Genomic DNA, 19,361 nt, shown 5'->3' with positions numbered 1-19,361 from the left:
TGTCATCTGCAAACCGAAGCTTGCTGAGATATTCGCCGTTGATCCTTACTCCTAAGCCTTCCCAGTCTAAGAGCTTGATTATTTAGTCTAAGCATGCAGTGAATAGCATTGGCGAGATTGTGTCTCCTTCCCCCATTTTTGATAGGTAACTTTCTACTTTTCTTGTGGAGAACCAATGTAGCTGTTTCCCAAGATATTCACGTGTGCCTCCTGAACTCCTTGATTACGCAATGCCTCTATGACTGCTGGTATCTCTACTGAATCAAATGCATTTTCATAATCTATGACAGCCATATAGAGAGGTTGATTGTACTCCGCAGATTTTTCGATTACCTAATTGATGACATGGATGTGATCCGTTGTAGAATATCTCCTCCATAAAACCAGCCTGTTCTCTTGGTTGATTGAATCAAATGTTGCCCTGATTCTATTGGAAATTACCTTAGTGAATATTTATACAATACTGAAAGCAAGCTAATGGGTCTATAATTTTTCAATTCTCTAACGTCTTCCTTCTTATGGATTAGTATAATGTTGGCATTCTTCCAGTTTTCTGGTACACTTGAAGTCGTAAGGCATTGCGTGTAAAGGGTCGCAAGCTTTTCAAGCATGGTCTCTCCTCCATCTTTTATTAAACCGACCGTTATTCCATCTTCTCCAGCCACTTCTCTCGGGTCATGTCTTGCAAGGCCCTTCTAACTTCCTCGCTAGTTATAGAAGGCGCCTCTGTATCCTGTTCATCACTACTTCGAATGAAAGTAACCTGGCTACTCTGGGAGCTGTACAGGTCAGTATAGAATTCATCCGCTGCTCTTATTATGTCATCGAAATTGCTGATATTACCCTGCTTATTTTTCAGTGCAAACATCTTGCCTTGTCTTATGCCATGTTTTCTCCTCACTGATTTAACGCTGCGTCCATATTTTACGGCTTCCTCAACCTTTCCCGCGTTATAATTTCGAATATCCCTTACTTTATTCTTGTTAATCAGTTTTGACAGTTCAGCGAATTCTATCTGATCTCTTGAGTTTGACACTTCCATGTTTTGTCGTTTCTTATTAGGTCCTTTGTTATTTGGGAGAGCTTACCTACTGGTTGCCTTTGTGCCTTACCTCCCACTTCAATTGCTGCTTCTGAGATCAGCCTAGTTACGGTTTCACTCATTACCTCTATGTTACTTTCATCTTTCTGTTCTAAAGCTGCATATTTGTTTGCGAGCACCAGCCTGAATTGGTCTGCTTTTACGCTTACTGCGTCTAGGTTGGCCTGTTTCATCTTGACTGATTTTACTATTTCTTTCTTCAAATTGAGAGAAATTCTAGACCTCACTAATCTATGGTCACTCCGCTTTACCTTACCTAACACTTCTACATCCTGCACTATGCTGGGATCGGCCGAGAGTATGAAATCTATTTCATTTCTTGTTTCTCCATTAGGGCTTTTCCAGGTCCACTTCCTGTTGCTACGTTTCCTGAAGAAGGTATTCATTATTCCGAACCTGTTTCTTTGCGCAAATTCTACCAACATCTCTCCTCTAGTGTTCCTAGAATCGATGCCGTAGTTGCCAAGTGCTTGTTCACCAGCCTGCTTTTCCCCCACTTTTGCATTGAAGTCGCTCATGACTACAGTATACTGAGTTTGCACCTTTCTCATCGCTAATTCAACATCTTCATAAAACTGTTCCATTTCTTCATCATCGTGACCGGAGGTTGGGGCGTAGGCTTGTACTACCTTTATTCTATACCTCCTATTCAGCTTTATTACGACGACTGCTACCCACTCATTAATGCTGTAGAATTCTTCAATGTTGCCCGCTATGTCCTTATGGGTTAGAAATCCTACCCCGTATTCTCTCTTATCTGGAAGACCGCTGTAGCAGAGGGCGTGACCGTTAGTCAGCACTGTCTAAGCCTCACCAGTTCTTCTAACCTCACTAAGGCCAAGGGTTATCCCAGGAAATGCCTGATAATTCCTCAAACAGCCCTGCTAATCTAGCCTCACTCGAGAGCGTTCGCGTGTTGGACGTTGACAGGTCGCAGCCGCCACATACGCTGCAACTGCGTATGTGGCGGCTGCGCGATCTTGCGGGCGATCTGCGTTTGGGGCATAGTCTAGGTGCTTCGGCGGCCTGTAGCTTTGTGCGCGCAGTTTGCGTTGAAGCGATAGACCGCACGAAGGTCACTTCGCTCGCAGCTGCTGTCGCGTTTCCTCACACCAGCGTTCTGACAGCGAGTGCCCGCGGTCATCGAGTTTGATGTGCGCGCAGACACCATGCTTGTTCATTTAGTTAGCAAACGAACGTTAACAAAGTGATATGGCTGATAAAAGCACTATCCTTAATTCGTTTGGCTCTCTGCGAATTTGGTATCGCAATCGATGCTTCACCTTTCGGGCGAAACTGCGACTTTTTTTTTTCCAGTAAAAGCTTTCTATGCTAAATTTTGATCTCTCAGGCTTATGTGTTGTTGCTGGATCTGTTTGAGTCCGAACTATAAACCCTTTCTTTCGTGCCGAAGTTATACCCTAATAACATCTATGATGTACAGCAGCGCGTCGTCTGCTTCGTCTCCTTCACATCGTCTCCGCGACTGGCGCCGCAGCGCCCCCGCGCGGCGCCGTGGTTGTCTATTCGTTCGTCTTTCGTTCTTACCGTTACGCCATCTGGGATTCCCCAATCTTATTGTAATGTCGATGGGTATTAGCCGCGCTGCACAAAGTATAATAATCTGTTCGCAGTATAAATGTTAATCAACGCTGTGCATTGATATGGCACCATCTGCTCGGTGGACATCGCCACTTTCCCGCTTCGGTGCTGTCGCTTTAGGCCTAGCAGTCGTAGAACAACTCCATCTCAATAATGACAAAACATATTAATTCGCTTATGCTTTGTCCTCAGCGTGAGGGACTAAGCGATGACCGCGATTACAGTCGAACCTCGATATAACGAAATTGTACTTGCAGCTAAAAAACTTCGTTAAATCGCGAATTTCGTTAATTCGAGGTTTTAATGTTTCAGCAGTAAAATTATTTCACATGTTCCCAGGACATTCCTGGTGGTTAGTATCTTGTCAGTGATCACTTATAAACAAATGGCAAGACGGTCGGGCCATGATAGCGTGGTTATGAGCGCCAGCGCACGCCGTGCAGATCGCACCGAGATCGAGCAATGCATCGGCGTGGCTCACGACATGCGAAATTAGCGTGTTGCATCACGTGGCGCCGTAAATCTTGGCGCCATGGCTGACCGCGCATAGTGCTCAGAGCCGTCATCAGATAGCGCCTTCAAATTAAAAACAAAAGTGAAAAAAAAAAAAAGAATATTCGTCGCGAGAAAAAAAATTAGCTTAGCTTGCACTAGAGGCGCAATGCTAAAGAGACAGTGGAGCTGATGGGCCCCTAGCTAGTCCTGGCTTTTGGGCTAGGCAAAACACTACCAAGTCATCCCCAGCATTTTCTGGAATTTATTGATTATTAATCGAGTATTGATTAGCTATTGATCGGCTATCGATTGGCTATCGCAAGGTATTGGCCACGTATTTGGGCTAGGCTAAGCACTGCCAAATCATCCCCAGCATATCCCGGATTTTATTGATTATTGATCGATTAGCTATTGATTGGCTATCGCAAGGTATTGGCTACGTATTTGGGCTAGGTAAGCACTACCAAGTCATCCCCAGCATTTTCCGGAATTTTTTGATTATTGATTAGCTATTGATTGACTATCGATTGACTATCGATGGCTGACTGAGCTTAAGTAGTCCCAACCATGCTTAGCTAGACTTAGGCAGGCTCAGCTTCGCTAGTTCACAGCGGTATGTGCCATTGCTCTTGGACCCTTTTTTCACTACCGCCAGGATCGGCCCACATTTTTTGTGGACGACTAACGGACTAACAGCCGGCTTAAACAGCTCCGCTGTTAAAAGAATGTTGTAGTTTCGCGAGAAAGGCGAAGCATTGATAGCGATAGCAAAGAGGCTACACGAAGTAAGGTTCTAGTTTTATCGGTGTCGCGCGCTCAGGCAAAGGTTAACCGCTGTCGCAATGCGAGCGAACGCTTCGCACCATGCCTCGGATACTTGAGATTAGGCGACCGCCAACACTAGACGCGCGGGAACAAAATGCGCATGAAGGAACCAACCATCTGGGCTCGGCCTTTGCACTTGCCGAAGATTACCTCCAAGATACAACGCGTGGCCCGCATATGGACAGTCATGCGCAGCTACAGGAGACGCGCGCGCAAGGAGGAGAGGGCGGATAGGCGCGCTTCCCCTGCCCCCCTCCCCCTCTAGCGCGTGCTTGTGATCACGTCACCACGCCGCTCACCCCTTCCCCACCTCCAGTGTGCTGTAGGATTTATAAGCTCTCGTGTGCCTAAACCAGTTCTGATTATGAGGCACGTCGTAGTACGTGGAGGGCTCCGAATTAATTTTGAACACCTGGGGTTCTTTAACGTGCATTACAACGCAAGCACACGGGCGTTTTTGCATTTCGCCTCCATCGGAATGCGGCCGCCGCGGCCGGGATTTGATCCCGCGACCTCGTGCGCGACGGCCTCCGCAAGTTGTTACGAGACAAATCGCGCAGCGCTACGCGCGCGCTTCGATGGCGTTTTTGCAGTTCGAACTTGTTTGCGGAAGAATGCTTTTCCACCGTGTGGTTCAAACCTCCTAGGCGGCCTCACCCGCCAGGAGGAGGTGGTGTTGCGGAGACTCCGTGTGGGGGCGGCACTTACCCCATCGGTGACCTAGCTATGACTGGCCACAACACCTCCGTGGACCATTTGCGGATACCTGCCCAAAATTGCCCAGCTGGAGCGTCCGCAGCTACAATCAAACACCTGTGGACATGCCCTGGTCTAAACCAGATACGACGGCGCTAAACAGTGTGCCTTCATTCCCCCCGGGACCACCGGACTATGATTCTTGGCTCTATTGAAACAACCATCGAGCACTATTGATGTTCATCGCCGAAACCGGCCTACATTTCTATATTTAATAGTTTATGCCGTTGCGCGAACTTAAAAAAAAAAAAGAATGCTTGCAAACAATTTTTTTCTCGGTCGACATTTTCATAGTTTCAAGAGCCGAGCTGTTTAAGCTGGAGGTTTGTCCGTACAGCGTAGACCAGAAACTGCGCCTGGCGATGACGTCACTACGCGTTGCCTATTGCAACCACTTGGCACAGTTGCGCCTCGCAGCGCCGCGCCGAGCTGCTATGACCGCGCACCTGCTCCGTCTAGCCATGACGTCACTTCGCGTCGCCTAGCAACCACTTGTGCCTCGCTTCGCCTAGACATGCCAACGCTGCGCCAGGCCGCGTCTTGAAGCGCGTCGTGCGGTCAAGCGAGAATCTGCGCGTCGGCGGCGAGCCGATCCGGAATACCATGGTCTTTATTCTATGATACCATGCCGAAGCTGCAGCAGAGAAGAGGCGTCGTCGAGCCGAAGATCCCTAGTTTCGAGAACGCGAGAGTCTGCGTTTGAGTATCCAGCGTCGTCGGGATAGCGACCCTGGCTGTAGGTTGGTCGATCACAAGCTCCGCTGTTTGCTCCAGCGTTGCTCCACTAGTGCAAGCTGTACTCATTCTTTTTTGCTAGATTTACCGGCCATACAGGCTCCAATTACATGCTTGAATTGGCCAAAACATTTCGTCAAGTCGAAAACGTGTCACGAACTTACTTCGTTACATCGAGAAAAAGAAATACACGGTTTTCAATGGTATACTAAGATCGGGAAATAAAAATAGTTCGTTACATCACGAATTTCGTTAAATCGAGGTTTGACTGTATGTCATTTATTTCTTGCTATCACGATGGATATAATATAAGTAACGGGGACGAATTGGATCAAAACGGGCAGCCTGGGCCACGTATAGCTGCATAGGCTCAATCACTGTAATCGGCAGCGGCCGTTCCGGTAAACTCCGCGCATATGCGGCATGCGCAGTCGTGGCAGCCGGTATCGGTAAGATGGTAACGTCATGCTAAAACTGTCAAATTCATACATATGATCCAGGCTTATTAAAGTCCCCTTCAGTGGAGGGGGGGGGGGGGGGGCTCATAGGGCGGCGACCAGCATATATCGCTAGCGCGCGCAGACTCACGCACGCTCGTATAAAAGCGATTAATTACCATAAATCAATTATTAATAGAAAATTTAGAGTTAGAATTGCCCTGCTGTTAGAATATTACTAGTGGTAATAAATCACTTCCAGCGCTTGTCGAATGGATGCCACAGTGCTACAGTGAACCTGCCGAGATGGGGCCCAGCCCCTCCAAAAAAAAAAAAAAAACAGTGGGGGGGGGGGGGGGGCTTTGAGCCCCCCCCCCCCCCCCCCCCACTGTTTTTTAAGCACTGCACATAGCCAACAATTTTCAGCTCCTGAGAGGAAGTGGAAATGTGACGGAGCATGCCGAGAACCTGCTTGCCTTGTTTTAGGTCCGAATGTGGAGTCCCAATAGGAGAATATCTTTACCTGTAATGTTAAGAGGGTGACAATTGCAATTAGTCGCTGCACGATTTTGGTTTAGCAGTAGTTTACGATTTGCCAGAGGAAGAACTCAGTACACTGTGGGAGCGGCACGGTGGAGCTCTTTTGCAATCCTCCGATTTCGTCTCGTCGCTATATAGCCAGCGTAAAGAAATGCTTCTTTGGCGTTTAGAAACGTGAGCTCGCGTACATACAGCGACGATATATGTACGAAACCAGAGGCTTGCAGCGCTCTGCTGGCACGCTCACAAAACGTTACAAGGCCTACGCCGCTTACTTGGTGCGCGCACGAACGATGGCGTAAATAGATTAGCGCGTTGACAACTGCATTAGTGAAAGCAGTCATGTCGCTGATGAAGACGCAGCAGAAAGTCTTTTGCGGTCCTTTGGTGGTGCTCAGCAGGCTTCGAGCTTTTGCACATCGGCTTATCTAATGGTTGCTAAAAGCAGCACTTCCCCCTTCCCCCACTTCCTGGCAGCCAATGTCGGTCTCGAAGACGGACAACTGTTATAACGAAGTAGTGGATATAACAAACCGCAGCTCCCCTTTCAACTTTGTTCTAGTGTGTTTTACTGTAGAGGGTCATCATGACTTCGATGTGCCTTTGCCCTACATGTCCAAACCAGTGCAAAATGACTCAACACTAGCTGGCAGAGAGCCATATGCCTTTTCCTTTATTGTGAACCTTTATGAGTGCAGCTGTACAGTCGCCTGGGTGGTGCAGGTGCTCGTGACAGACAGCAGCAAGTAACCAAGTTTCCATACGTTAAACTGGTGAACTCTTATCCCTAGAGGAGGGCAGATAAACAATTGTGCACCTCTATGTTGCCTCTCCATGCAGATGAGATGCTGGTGCTTGTCTGCAAAACGAACAGTCTTATGTTTGCACAGTGGCATACGTCTGTATACAAATTGCCTTTTATATGTATGAATTACACATACACTAGGTCATACACTACATAATGTATGTCTCGTAGTGGTACTTTATTCATCACAGCCTACAAAAACATTGTTACATAGTGGTTACCATGACCATATGCAAGTAGTAAATACATGTGGCATAAATGCATACAGAAAAACATCGGATGGCACTTATAAGAAAAGAAGACATTTGTACTGCTACACTTTGTGAAACAAAGATGCTAGTTATGCATTGTGGACTACCATCCACTAGTCCCATTAAGCCCAGGACTAATCCTTGCAGTCTCTCATGTGATAAAATGTCACAGGCAACTTCCATTAAGTAGGGAAAAACAGCAATATTACTTTCAGAGTTCACTACTTGCCTAGATAGATTATGCCAATTACAAGCAAGAGTTAACAAGGAATCGCAGAAATTTATCAGCCAAAAGCAAAAGGGAATGCAGTATGCTTGAGAATACTCACAGATAACTTTGCGAGTTTCTTTGTGCAGTTTTGGCATCACAAAAAATTCCTCAAAGAATATTTTCGCATACTTCTGACAGCTAAGCCTCAGACAAGCATCGGCATTGTAACAGCAAAGTGTACGGGTCCCCTTGTTTCAGCTGACATCAGCTTGGCCACATACAGGACTTGACAGCACGACATGATGCAGTTCCCAGCTTCTTGCTTATGGTGGTTGGCATACATTGGAGAATTGCTGTTATGAATACTGGACTTAAGTGGAATTGCTTTAGTTTTTTTGGCATTCTCACTTTTGAATATTGTACAGTTCAAAGCTGCCATCTAGGGGTCACAAAAACAATGAGAAATACAACAGCATCTGTTTTGTCACACTATGCTCAGTTTCTGAGCAGATTGAAACACCAACACAAGACTTTTGAGAACACATTTGTACGCCCTCAAAAGTCACCCCCTTTGCCTTGGAGGATTAGACAGAGGGACAGGAAATGCAGTAAAACAGGTGCACAGATCACAAATATTCTGCACACACTAAATCCTGCACATGCGCTAATTCTGTAGGTGCTAGATTCTGTAAGTGCTAAAAACATGCGTACAGAACATGAAGATCCCACACAAAGGCTCATAGTAGTTCCTGCTCATAGGTCACAGAACAGACAGCATGCACAAAAATGGTCTCATCACCACGGCGTTCTCACTGTTGCTGCTATGCTTCCTGGACAGAAATGAAGGAGAAGCAATATGCAGATATCAAGCCATGCCAAGGAACAACAAAGAAAGGCCGTAGAAAACCAACCAACAAACTATGCACTCTTACACCAACAGCAGCAGTTTCTTTCACAGCCTTCACTGGAATGTACATCTTTCTCCCGCATGAAAAAAAAAAAAAAAAAAAAAAAAAAAAAAAAAAAAAAAACAGCAGCCCAAATGGGCACTGAAGGTTTGTTCCACAAGCAACGGGCTTCCGAGATACACTTTAGACATGCAAAAATGCATGAAGTTGCTGCAAAGGTTAATGAAGCTGTTCTCATTCATGTCTATAAATGCACTTAGCAAGTGTCTTGCATGGAAGGTCATTTAAATTATTCAACAATGTAAACTCAGGCATTGACAAGGTAATGCACATGCATCTGAAACATAGCGGTTGAGATGGTTCAAACTGTTAAGCATGAAACACTTGTGCAACACACTATGGAGGAAACTGACACTAGCAATCCTACTACATGAAAAATGCTCAAGAATACGCTTTTCATGTCTAAAAAAGGTTTCTTTTATGTTAGTGGCATCAGTGCTTTCAGAAGACTCAATAGCCAAATCTCATATTATTAACGTTAGGTTAACCACTGCTTCGTCACATAATCATGATGAGATTCAAACTTGAGAGTTTTGACACCCTTATGCCTTAGCATGTGTTAACTACAAGCTGCACAGGTAAGCTAGCGAGGCTAACTGCTGGCGTGAACCATATCTTGAGACACTGGAAGTTGGATACAGATATACACATTGATAACAATAATGAAATTCAAACATGATAAATCAAACTCAGCGTCAAGTTTGATTTTCGGGGAAAAAAAAAAAGAAGACAAGCTGACCCACAAGAATGATTCTGAATTTAAATAAAAGGGTATCTTGCAAGTTAGAACTTTTGTTTTTTCCCCTACAGACTTTCTTCTTAATAACCTCTTTGCTAAATGAACATGGAATCATTGCACTGGCTCGAGAAAATTAACCATCTGAAAATTATACTGTTACATAAAACTCTATATATGCAAAAGAAGTGCTTAGAAGGGGAAAGAAAAGCTTTTACACGAGTTAAATTGATACATGCCAACATTAACAGAATCGGCTGCATAGCTTGTCAATTTGTCCATGTATGGCATGCAGTCAGGAATTTTAGTATTGTCTAAGCTAGTTTACCACAATGCAAGATTAACTACACCTTTTTTACCAGACTATTAAAAGCTTAAATTTTGGGACTACGAAAAAAAGAAAAGTCAGATTCATCAAACCGCTGTAGCACAAGCTAACCTATTATCACAGAAGTATTTGTACACTAAATCACTGAATTGGCTTCCTGGAAGACACCTTACTAATAAGGCTTGTGCAATCTTATAAGCCCGTTGCTGTGAAACAAATGACATTCAAAAGCAGTCAGAGCTGCATTTACACTTCTCTTCCCTATGTCAGTTCCAAATAATTCCTTCTAAACAATCAGGAAATGCAAGCAAGACACTGCAGAAGCTTGAGACTTTAAGAACATGACCATCAATGAGAGCTATTGAGGTCCTCAAAGCCTAGAACACAAAACTAAATAAACACATCTTTAACAAAGGTAATACATGTGGCACTCAACTTAAATGGAAGACTTGGATTCTGTTGGCTTTGTGCAAATTCTATGAAACATAGGTTGCTAAAAGACTCACTTTTCTCCTGCAGACACAAACATAGGTGTGTTTTGTCTCGGGAACATTAAGAACGCATACAAAGAAAACAAAGAAAGCAACAATGGAACAGTATAAACACATGGCACCACAGAGTTAACAAAATAAGCTCCACCACATGACATAGTTAATTAAACCTTTTGCAAAATTAGCACAGCCAGCAACAATAAAAAATTGTGACACAGTTTGTTAATATAAATAAGGTTCATGTAAGCAAGCAAAGGCAAGCATTAAACATGAGCCAGTAATTAAAACCATGTTTGCTGTATAATAATTAAACCATTAGGCAATATGCAGAAAACTGTAAGAGTATTCACGCCAGAGCATAATACAACATTTTTTTTTTCAATACAGTAAACAAGTGTTTTAAAATATATTTGTATATCCTAGCCCCAAATAGACATACTCACAAGTTATATGCTACATGCTTCATAAAAAGCAAACCTTGGTTATGCTAATAGCTTAATGTAGCCCCTAAAATTTGTTCTTCACTGAGCTCCAAGAAATAATATAACTAGGTAAAGACATAACTGAATCATGACCTCAAGTCAAGACACTGTGATTCAGATGAACGTAAAGCAAGCATTCGCAAAACATGGAACCATGTGGTGTGAAACATGCTGAATTGTCACCACTGGTTGTCATGATAAGTTGCCCAGAGCAAATAAAATGCACTAGCTTAACAGAATACGCCATACTCCAAAACCACACAATTTGAGCGTTTCTGTGACGGGCTGCAAAATAAAGGTAATTATATGACACTGCAACATGTTAACACAACAACAAAGCAAATAATAAAACTTTGAAGAATCTTGCACATCACATATAACAGCACATCATGCTTGCACACTTCTTCCCTGTCAATTCTTACTCCAAGGAAGCCCACACTAAATAGCAGTGGTAACAAATAATAAATTTTGATCAATTACTGACACAGTTGAGCTCTAATGCTGCAACTTCCTCAACGTAACAACAACAAAAAAAGTTCTCAGTTACTTTGAAAAACAATGCTTTAATTGCAACAACAAAAAAACAGGGCACCTATGATGAAAGACACACCTGTGGCTTGCAAGAAGTAGAGCCAATGTGTTCATATTAGAATGCCACTACTGCTGTCAGTTCCTGCTAAAATATGAGACACATAAGTGTCATGCCAACTGTTGAAGACAAATGTGGTTCCTCCTGGCAACGATCGCCCAATTTTTTTTTGTTTGTTCCTTGCTGTGAACCAGAACAGATGAGGCCCAGACTATTGCACTTGCTATCACCGACAGAACAAGCGGGTGCGTTGCGTCAAGGAGAAACGGTGGTGAATTGCAAAGGGGCGCGGGGCAAAAAGGGGAATGGGTGAGGCTCAAACAGCCATGTTTTGGGAAGGATGCTCAGAAGTCCTGAATGCGGTCTCCCGATCCTTCGTCTTTGTCCTTAACCTCGTCACTGTCCTCTTCTGTGTCATCCTCCAGTGACTTGTCACGGTTGGTCTTGTTCATCAGTGACTCTGCAAAGAGACAGCTATGTTTGAGATACTGGAGCCCATTTGCTTTTCCCACCAGCCCACTCTCTGTGTGCAGAACCCTACCTACGCTGCCGTATTCTCAGTTAGTGTTCCGCACTCAGTTTCAGGAATTTAATTTAAGCTCAAGCCTGACCTGAACCAAATAACCAAACAGAATACACTTTGCTAGCTTCAAAAGCTATTGAAACTTCATTAGATATATTGCTTGATACTTTTGACACTCTAAACCTGCGATTAACAGCTTCTGAGCCCAAGTTCTAAGGTACAACAATGTTTCCCTTCACATGACCCAAGTTGCTGGGCAGTTCAGAGAACAAAAGTTTCCCCTTTGTACTGTATATAAATATTTCAAACCAAACTACCATAATAATAATAATTTGCAGCAGGAGTATTTGTGCTAAAAGCAATGTTATAATTCAAAAAGACATGTACAACCTAACAGCATCACACTCTGCTGTGTAAATTACCAAAAAATTGTGGCTCAAGTACACCTACTTTCGACTAGCACAGTAGTTGAACACATGAACTGCTGTATTCAGCAAGCTAACAGTCTTTTAACCAGATCCTTTTAACAGCCTTTTAACCATATTAACCAAGTTCTTACCGTGAAAGCACTCAGTGCTCATAAAATGCGAAGCAACAAGGGTAGAAATGTGGTGTGCTGGGCAAATGAAATCAAATTAGGGGGTTTAAATAACATGTGCGTAGATCTAAGCATATCAGCATTTTTGCATTCTGCCTCATCTGAATGCGGCTTCCACAGCTGGTAATCGAACTTGTGACTTTATGCTCATCCGAAGAACGCCATAGCTGCTGAGCCACAGCAGCAGGTTGGGTTGGCCGGTACATATTGACCCTTTTTGCGGCGATCCCGTGGGCACTGCCATGTTTGATCACGTGGTTATGCGTTCATTGCTTGCTTCAGCTCTCTCCGTTGCCTCCGTGTTTACAATTCATGTACATGACGCCCAGTGCGGCTCAGGAAACCTGTTTCGGGAGGTATCGTAGACGCTGACTTTTTGGTTGACACAAAGCTTTGGCCACAGCTTCGGCGGACAAGTAAAAGCGCTTTCGGAGCTCATAAAGCTTTGTCCAAATGGCGGAGCAGCCTATATGGTGCTTGTTCTAAAAAAGAGGCTATAAATGTATTCCGCTTATGAATTGAATCAGGATCAGTGCCTCTTGCTCTTTGTTCTTTATTTGGCAAATACTTTGAAGCAGTGGCTTGTCACATTTATGACTAAGTGAGGTTCGTCGGTGCGGTCACCAGCTGATTATTTTCTGCCAAATCGCTCGCAGGTGTGCTCAGTTGCAATATATTTATTCTTGCTGCACAGAAGGCTTGGAACGTAGCTGTTCTCTCCCCCTAGATGGAGACACAGAGAGCAACTTGTGCACATGCAGCTTACTCTATACAGACTGTGTGCTAGCTATTATCAAGAATTCTGCAGAATTTAAATTTGAAAGTCTTGTTATGGGCACCTTGCTCCTAAGAAGTTCTTTTTTCTCACACAATCACATGAGAGAAAACTTGCTCCAGCTGGCTAATGTTCCAACTCAGAACAGAGTTTCATAAACTTGAAACTGCATAAATATAGGTATGAGCCGAGTCCTGTGGCATTGAAAGAGCAAGACTACTTGGGTGTCACACTGTAATTCTTATGTGATATTGAAGGCTTATGCCCAATGACAAATAAACGTTTAGGTACTAGGCACTAATTCACACAGAACCAGTGAGAATATTTGACATATTGTATCTTCTAGGCACCACAATGCTGCATTGCATTGTCATGCCATTGTCAGAGGGTTATGTAGCTTGCATGTAATATGCAATGTATGTATGTGTGGCTATGTTTTGTTTTTTTATATATAACCTAAAAAATTTCTTCTGTCTTAGAGCATTGATATTTATAGTTGATACCATGAAATTTACATGTGCGTGCATAACATAATTTTTTAAAAGTAAATATTGATGATGTTTTTATGTGCATGAGTGAGCATATGACTGAGATCACATTACACATTACATGTGGTAATGCTTATACAGTCAAACCTTGATATAATGAACATATTAAATTAATTATTGGATATAACGAAGGAAATCTTAAACATTTCTTGCCAATATCAGCATGTAGCGAATATATGCTTAAAACAGAAATAGGATGTAACGAAGGTATTTTCATGTCGCATGCAATGTCATTATAACAAGGTTCAACTGCACCAGTTGACTTAACCAAAATTTATTCTACTGTAGCACTTTGTAAAATCTATGCTACAGTACAGAACCCATTTCTGACATATAAATGGATGCTTTTTTACATTTGTAAAAAAACTTTATGGTAATGATCTATGAGCAACTCAGCCACTAAAAAGAAAGATTCCCAAGATAGCTTGTAAGAAACAGAGTGGATACAATCAGATGCATTACTGCACTAGAGTTAGGAGAGTCCTAAAAACAACACCATGTTTTAGGCAGAGCACCACCAGCATTTTAGACAACAGCAGATAAATACTGGAACCATAGGTGAAACATATTTGGGCATATAGAAATACTTGAATGCGTCAAGAAGTAGTAGGTTAATGATTTGAAAATGTAGAGAGGTCGGCCGGAAAATGGAACATTGGCCTGCTACTCTACGTAAGGGAAGGGGAAGAGGGGAAAAAAGAGGGTCACAATGGGGGATGACAATGGGAGGAACAAGGTGAATTGAATGCCTCAAATCTGCAATTTCTCAATCCAGCTTATCAGCGCATATTCAGTTTAGAACAAAACCAATATGCTTGAGTGTAGTACTTACCGCAGTCAGGCCTGTCTCTCCGGCGTGTGTTGGCAAACTCAGCACCATGACGGTCCACACACCAACACATGCCTGCACTGCTGTGGCACTGGGCTGGCAAGAAGTAACCCTCCTCGTCACACTGTGGGATGTATGCCCCTGGATGGATGTAAACAACTTTATTAAAATCCAGCGAAGTTTATATGCCCCTGCAAAATTATTGAAGAGGAGCATGTTGTCATACCTGGGTGGGAGCCAAAGCTTTCTGCAACAATATCACTGTACATGGTTGACAAGCACAGATGGTTTGCTCGTTCAGCTAAGATTTATGTCAATGCTTTCCTCCTGAGCTAACTCGTTTAGGGACTGAATTTTGCCACAGACTAGCATATTTACATTTCTCTAACCTTTCGCTTGAGTCTGGACTCATGCATGAAAGCAACAAAGGTGCACAGTTTCTATAGAAACTGTGCACCAGTGGGGGCAGCGATCTTGGAAGTATCTCTTGATTGCCTGCGACGAATCGCTTCGGGAGGCTGAAAAACGTCCCGCCGGGAAAGATCAGCAGTGACACCTTGCCTCTACACCTTTCAAAGAGTACGTGTCACGACACTAGGAGGAGGAGACTCTTGGAAAAGGGCCTCTACTACGATGCGTTCTCACGGCCACTCAACAGACCAGCTGGCCGCCAAGGCCGTTCTCCAAACAAACCCAACGATGGCTGGCTATTCCAGGAACAACAGACACGTCAGTTCAAGTCAGGCGCGAAGCCACCTGTGTTCCCACCTTTCTGTGGGTGAGTGAGCAGTGTGTGCCCGAGGGCACTTCTCCAAATGTGGTCGGGAAACGAAGGCGTCGGGGATTATGCGCACCCTTGCCCTCAAGGCGAACCCTTCGGTGACTCTCGACGCTCCGATTGGAGGATGGTGGGACCACAGCTTGGACAGAGGGTATTTAAGCAGACTGTGCGGGCCATCGGGAGTGCTCTCCCATCTGCCCCAAGATGTAGGCAGTACTTCGAGCCAGTGTGCTTCGACCCAGTCATGCTAGACTGATGAGACGTAACGTCTCGTTCTCATACTTCTCATGTAAATAATGTAAATAAACCCAGTACTCTTCGTTGTCAATGAGAACCTGTTCCTCCCTTCAACGACGTCTTCAGCGTGGATGAGGCGGACGATGGCATGGGTCAGCTACCACTTTGGATATGCCCGACTCCAACTCCTACCACTGGCTAGGCCACGACTCCCAACTCTTACAACTGGTGGGCAGCGGTGAGATTGACCTCACGGAACTTCGGATAGACCACGACTCCCAGCTCCTACAACAGGCACAGTATTAAGTCTGTGTTTCAGTGAATGCTTTAATTTTCAAACAATGCGGTAGAGGTGGAGAGGTTCCTTTTTGACAACACATTCATGCCAGCAGACACCAGAAATTGTGAAATAATCCCTGTTTACCCTCAGTAGGAATCCTGAGACTAGCACCAATTATCAAATGCCTATCCCTAAACTGCCACAAGAAACATCAGTATTCCACGTAACAATTTCCCAAAAAGATTTCCTTACACTCTGTAGGGCATTATGTAGAACACCAAAGTATTTCGTAGCAAATTTTGGAGACAGATATACTGAAACTGAGGCTAGTCTCAGTGTCAGGCTTGAATTCTGCACTTGCAATATGTGGCATTGGTAAAAAATTAAAAGGTTCTTGTGAATATTGGGTAATTAATCAGATCATTAGTAATTATCACACAATGTTCCCCTAACATGCGTTATGTGTGACAAAGAAAAAAAATTTACGTAGAATCTCCTCAGGGAGTTATCTGAATGATGCGTAAGCATTTCGTAGTAACGATGTGGTGTTGAGTGCTGACACTCAACATGCTGGTAATCTTAGCACTGCTCAGCGGCGGCGGTCGTCTTGGCGCCATTACGGTAAATGTGACAGCGCTGCGGCTAGACGCACAGCACAATGTGAACTCATGAGGCAAGCAAACTACTGAAGGTGGCAGCACCAGGTGTGCTGATGACGTCCTGATCCGAAGCCATGGCTGCTGCACAGTTCTGGCTTACTAAAGGTGTGCCTAGTGCGTGCCTGATTGCACACGTCATGTAGTTATAGAGACGCACTCGTGCCACTGCTCGCGCATTCGTCATCTTCTTCCACAGCTGGCGAACCTTAAAGCGATCGTCTTACGCGGATGGACGGACGCTCGGACAGTTTTCTTGTTGGGTAAGCATAGAAATGCTTACGCATTTAAAATCACACTATCTTTATACAGTAAAACCTCGATAATTCGAAGGTCGCCGGACCGCGAAAATTCTTCGAATTAAGCGGATTTTCGAATTAACCGAAATGAATAATAAAAAAAAGAAAACAAGCAAGAACTTGCCACAAAAAGAAATCACCTTTATTTTCCATGTCCAAGAAAAATTACTCAATGTAATCACCAATGCGGGATTACTTGGTGCACTGGTTCGCCGCTCCTAGTGCCATGCTCTCCAGCTGGCTCAAAAAACGTAGCATACAAATATCACCCGCACTGCACTCAACAAAGTTGCGGACGATGTTCACGGAATCGATAACTGCCGCGAAAGTGGGCGTGGTGGTGCTTGACTCCAAAAATTTGGACTTGCTGGATATTCCGGACTTCAAAAATGCACCGTCAGGGTTCCCATTGAGTTCATGCATTTTCGCACCCAATTTTTCCGACGAATTGAGACCCCAAAGTTTGATTTTGGGGACTAAATCGCTCTTTCCGAGCCGCGCTACTAGAGTGTACTAGACAATGGTCGAGTGGGCCGAACGGCGCTCTGCCGCTGAGGCGCCGCGTGTGGAAAAATAGTGCGAGGGCGCTGCGAGCGAAGTGGATTGGGGCAGAGACGCGCTCCGCGGCATATTCAACGTACTTTCGCTGCGGGCGCCGAGGCCGATTGCGCATAGTGCGCTTTTCAAATAGCGCTTTATTTCAACTGAAAATTTATGTTTACACCATTTTGCCAAACATATATATTTGAGGCATAGATTATACAACGCGACGTCTTCCATTTTGCTGCCGTTGTCAAGCGCGTCGTCTGCTAGCGAGCGCGCGTTCGCTACGCGGACGCTGGCGGACGCCCAGTTTTTCTCGCAGAACCTCTGTGCAGTACATTTTTTAAATGGTTTATTCATTTTGGTGCGCCCATGACTCTTGACGGCCGGTGCGAAATGTAGTTTTAGCCAGGTGAACTGCTGTTTTTACCACTGTCTTCTAAAAGTAAATGGTATCTCCGCGCCATGAAGGCTACGTAACAAAATTTTATTATTGATATCCTGTCATTTTACACGCGCTTCTTGTTGGTGGATATTGATCAGGGACAATGATCGAAGAAAACAATATTAGACTGATATAAACCAGGTTTATTAGCTGCGTGGCGCGAAGAATGACCAATGTATTTCTAGGTAATTAAATCAAAGGTACATGGACATATATATTTACGATATATATATGTAAGGTAAAAAATAACATATATTCTAAGTGCACTAATTGAATAAGTGAGAACTCCCGACCGGAATAAGTGCATGTGTTTGCAGTAACAAACACACTTATTAGTGAATACTGGAAATAAAACTCTCATTTGCAGCAATAATATTCATAGCAGGCAAAACCATGTGATTATATATATATATATATATATATATATATATATAAACTGAACGGTTGCGTTCAGTTATCCGGTGCACTATCATACCGACCATAGTGAAACAATTAAAGGAACTGCATGTCTCACATACACGCAGAGATATGTGCAGATCTGCCGCGCTCGTTGAAGTACGTACCACATGGGGCACCCAGTTTTAATGGGTTGCACACATGGTGAGACTGTCAAAAAAAGTTTTCCCTGTCGGAATCAAGTAAGCAGATTTACAGGCTGCCCCAAAACGGGGCGTTTATATTGAATGAGAGCTGGGAACTTGTTAAGCAGGACTTATTAACACCCGTCCGTTAATTCTGTCAGGCACTGCGCCTCTGCGCAACAGCCACGACTTTCCGGCAGCAAAATCATTCGGAATAACAGTCCTCACTTGCATGCAGTCACTCACCTTTGAGATTTCAGTAGTGCTGTTATGCGTTACATTCGGACGGAAATGACTAATCGGCGTCGTACAGCATATCAATGACACTTGCGCGCGCACACACACACACACACACACACACACACACACACACACACACACACACACACACACACACACACACACGTGTGTGTGTGTGTGTGTGCAAGTCTCATTGATATAGTGTATGGATAACTGAACGCAGCCGTTTATAATATACAAGCTGCAGAGTTGAGCGGTCATACATTTGGGAACGGCATTACATTTATGCATGGTATATAGGATAAGCGTAACATGTTTTCTCGGAAATCAGACTCGAGAATAATTGATGTTGTTTACATCTCCAGAAATAGGCCGAAGAACGCAGCCACCTGCTTTTTCCTTTTTTAATATAAGCAAATTCTTCGCTTTTACGTGGCAAAACCATGATATGATTATGAGGCACCCGGTTTAGTTTTTGCCACCTGGGGTTCTTTAACGCGCACCTAAATAGAAGTACACGATTCTCTTTCCATTTCATTCCCATGAAATTCCGCGACCTGGATTGAACCCGCGAGCTCCAGTTTAGCAGCGCAACGCCGTATCCACGATATAGGCACTAATTAGGCTACCGCGCAGGCTTTTCTTTTTCTTTTTTTTTCTTTTTTGAAGTATC

General features: G+C 44.0%; 1 protein-coding gene across 1 annotated transcript in view; it reads right to left on the bottom strand.

Moving 5' to 3' along the window:
• Positions 1-7,456: 7,456 nt before the first annotated feature.
• The window catches only part of LOC119436807 (proteoglycan Cow), a 43,993-nt gene continuing 32,088 nt past the window's right edge, over positions 7,457-19,361 (bottom strand). The window contains exons 10-11 of the mRNA XM_037703795.2: positions 14,630-14,767; positions 7,457-11,813 (exon numbers count right to left, since the gene is read on the bottom strand). Of these exons, the coding sequence (XP_037559723.1) occupies positions 11,698-11,813; positions 14,630-14,767 (254 nt within the window). The 3' untranslated portion in view covers positions 7,457-11,697. The remainder of the gene's footprint in view (positions 11,814-14,629; positions 14,768-19,361) is intronic.

Source organism: Dermacentor silvarum, chromosome 1 (genome assembly GCF_013339745.2).
Source record: "Dermacentor silvarum isolate Dsil-2018 chromosome 1, BIME_Dsil_1.4, whole genome shotgun sequence".
Classification (NCBI taxonomy): Eukaryota; Metazoa; Arthropoda; class Arachnida; order Ixodida; family Ixodidae; genus Dermacentor; species Dermacentor silvarum.
Note: the sequence above shows the minus strand (reverse complement) of the source record. Positions and strands in the feature narration are given on the sequence as shown.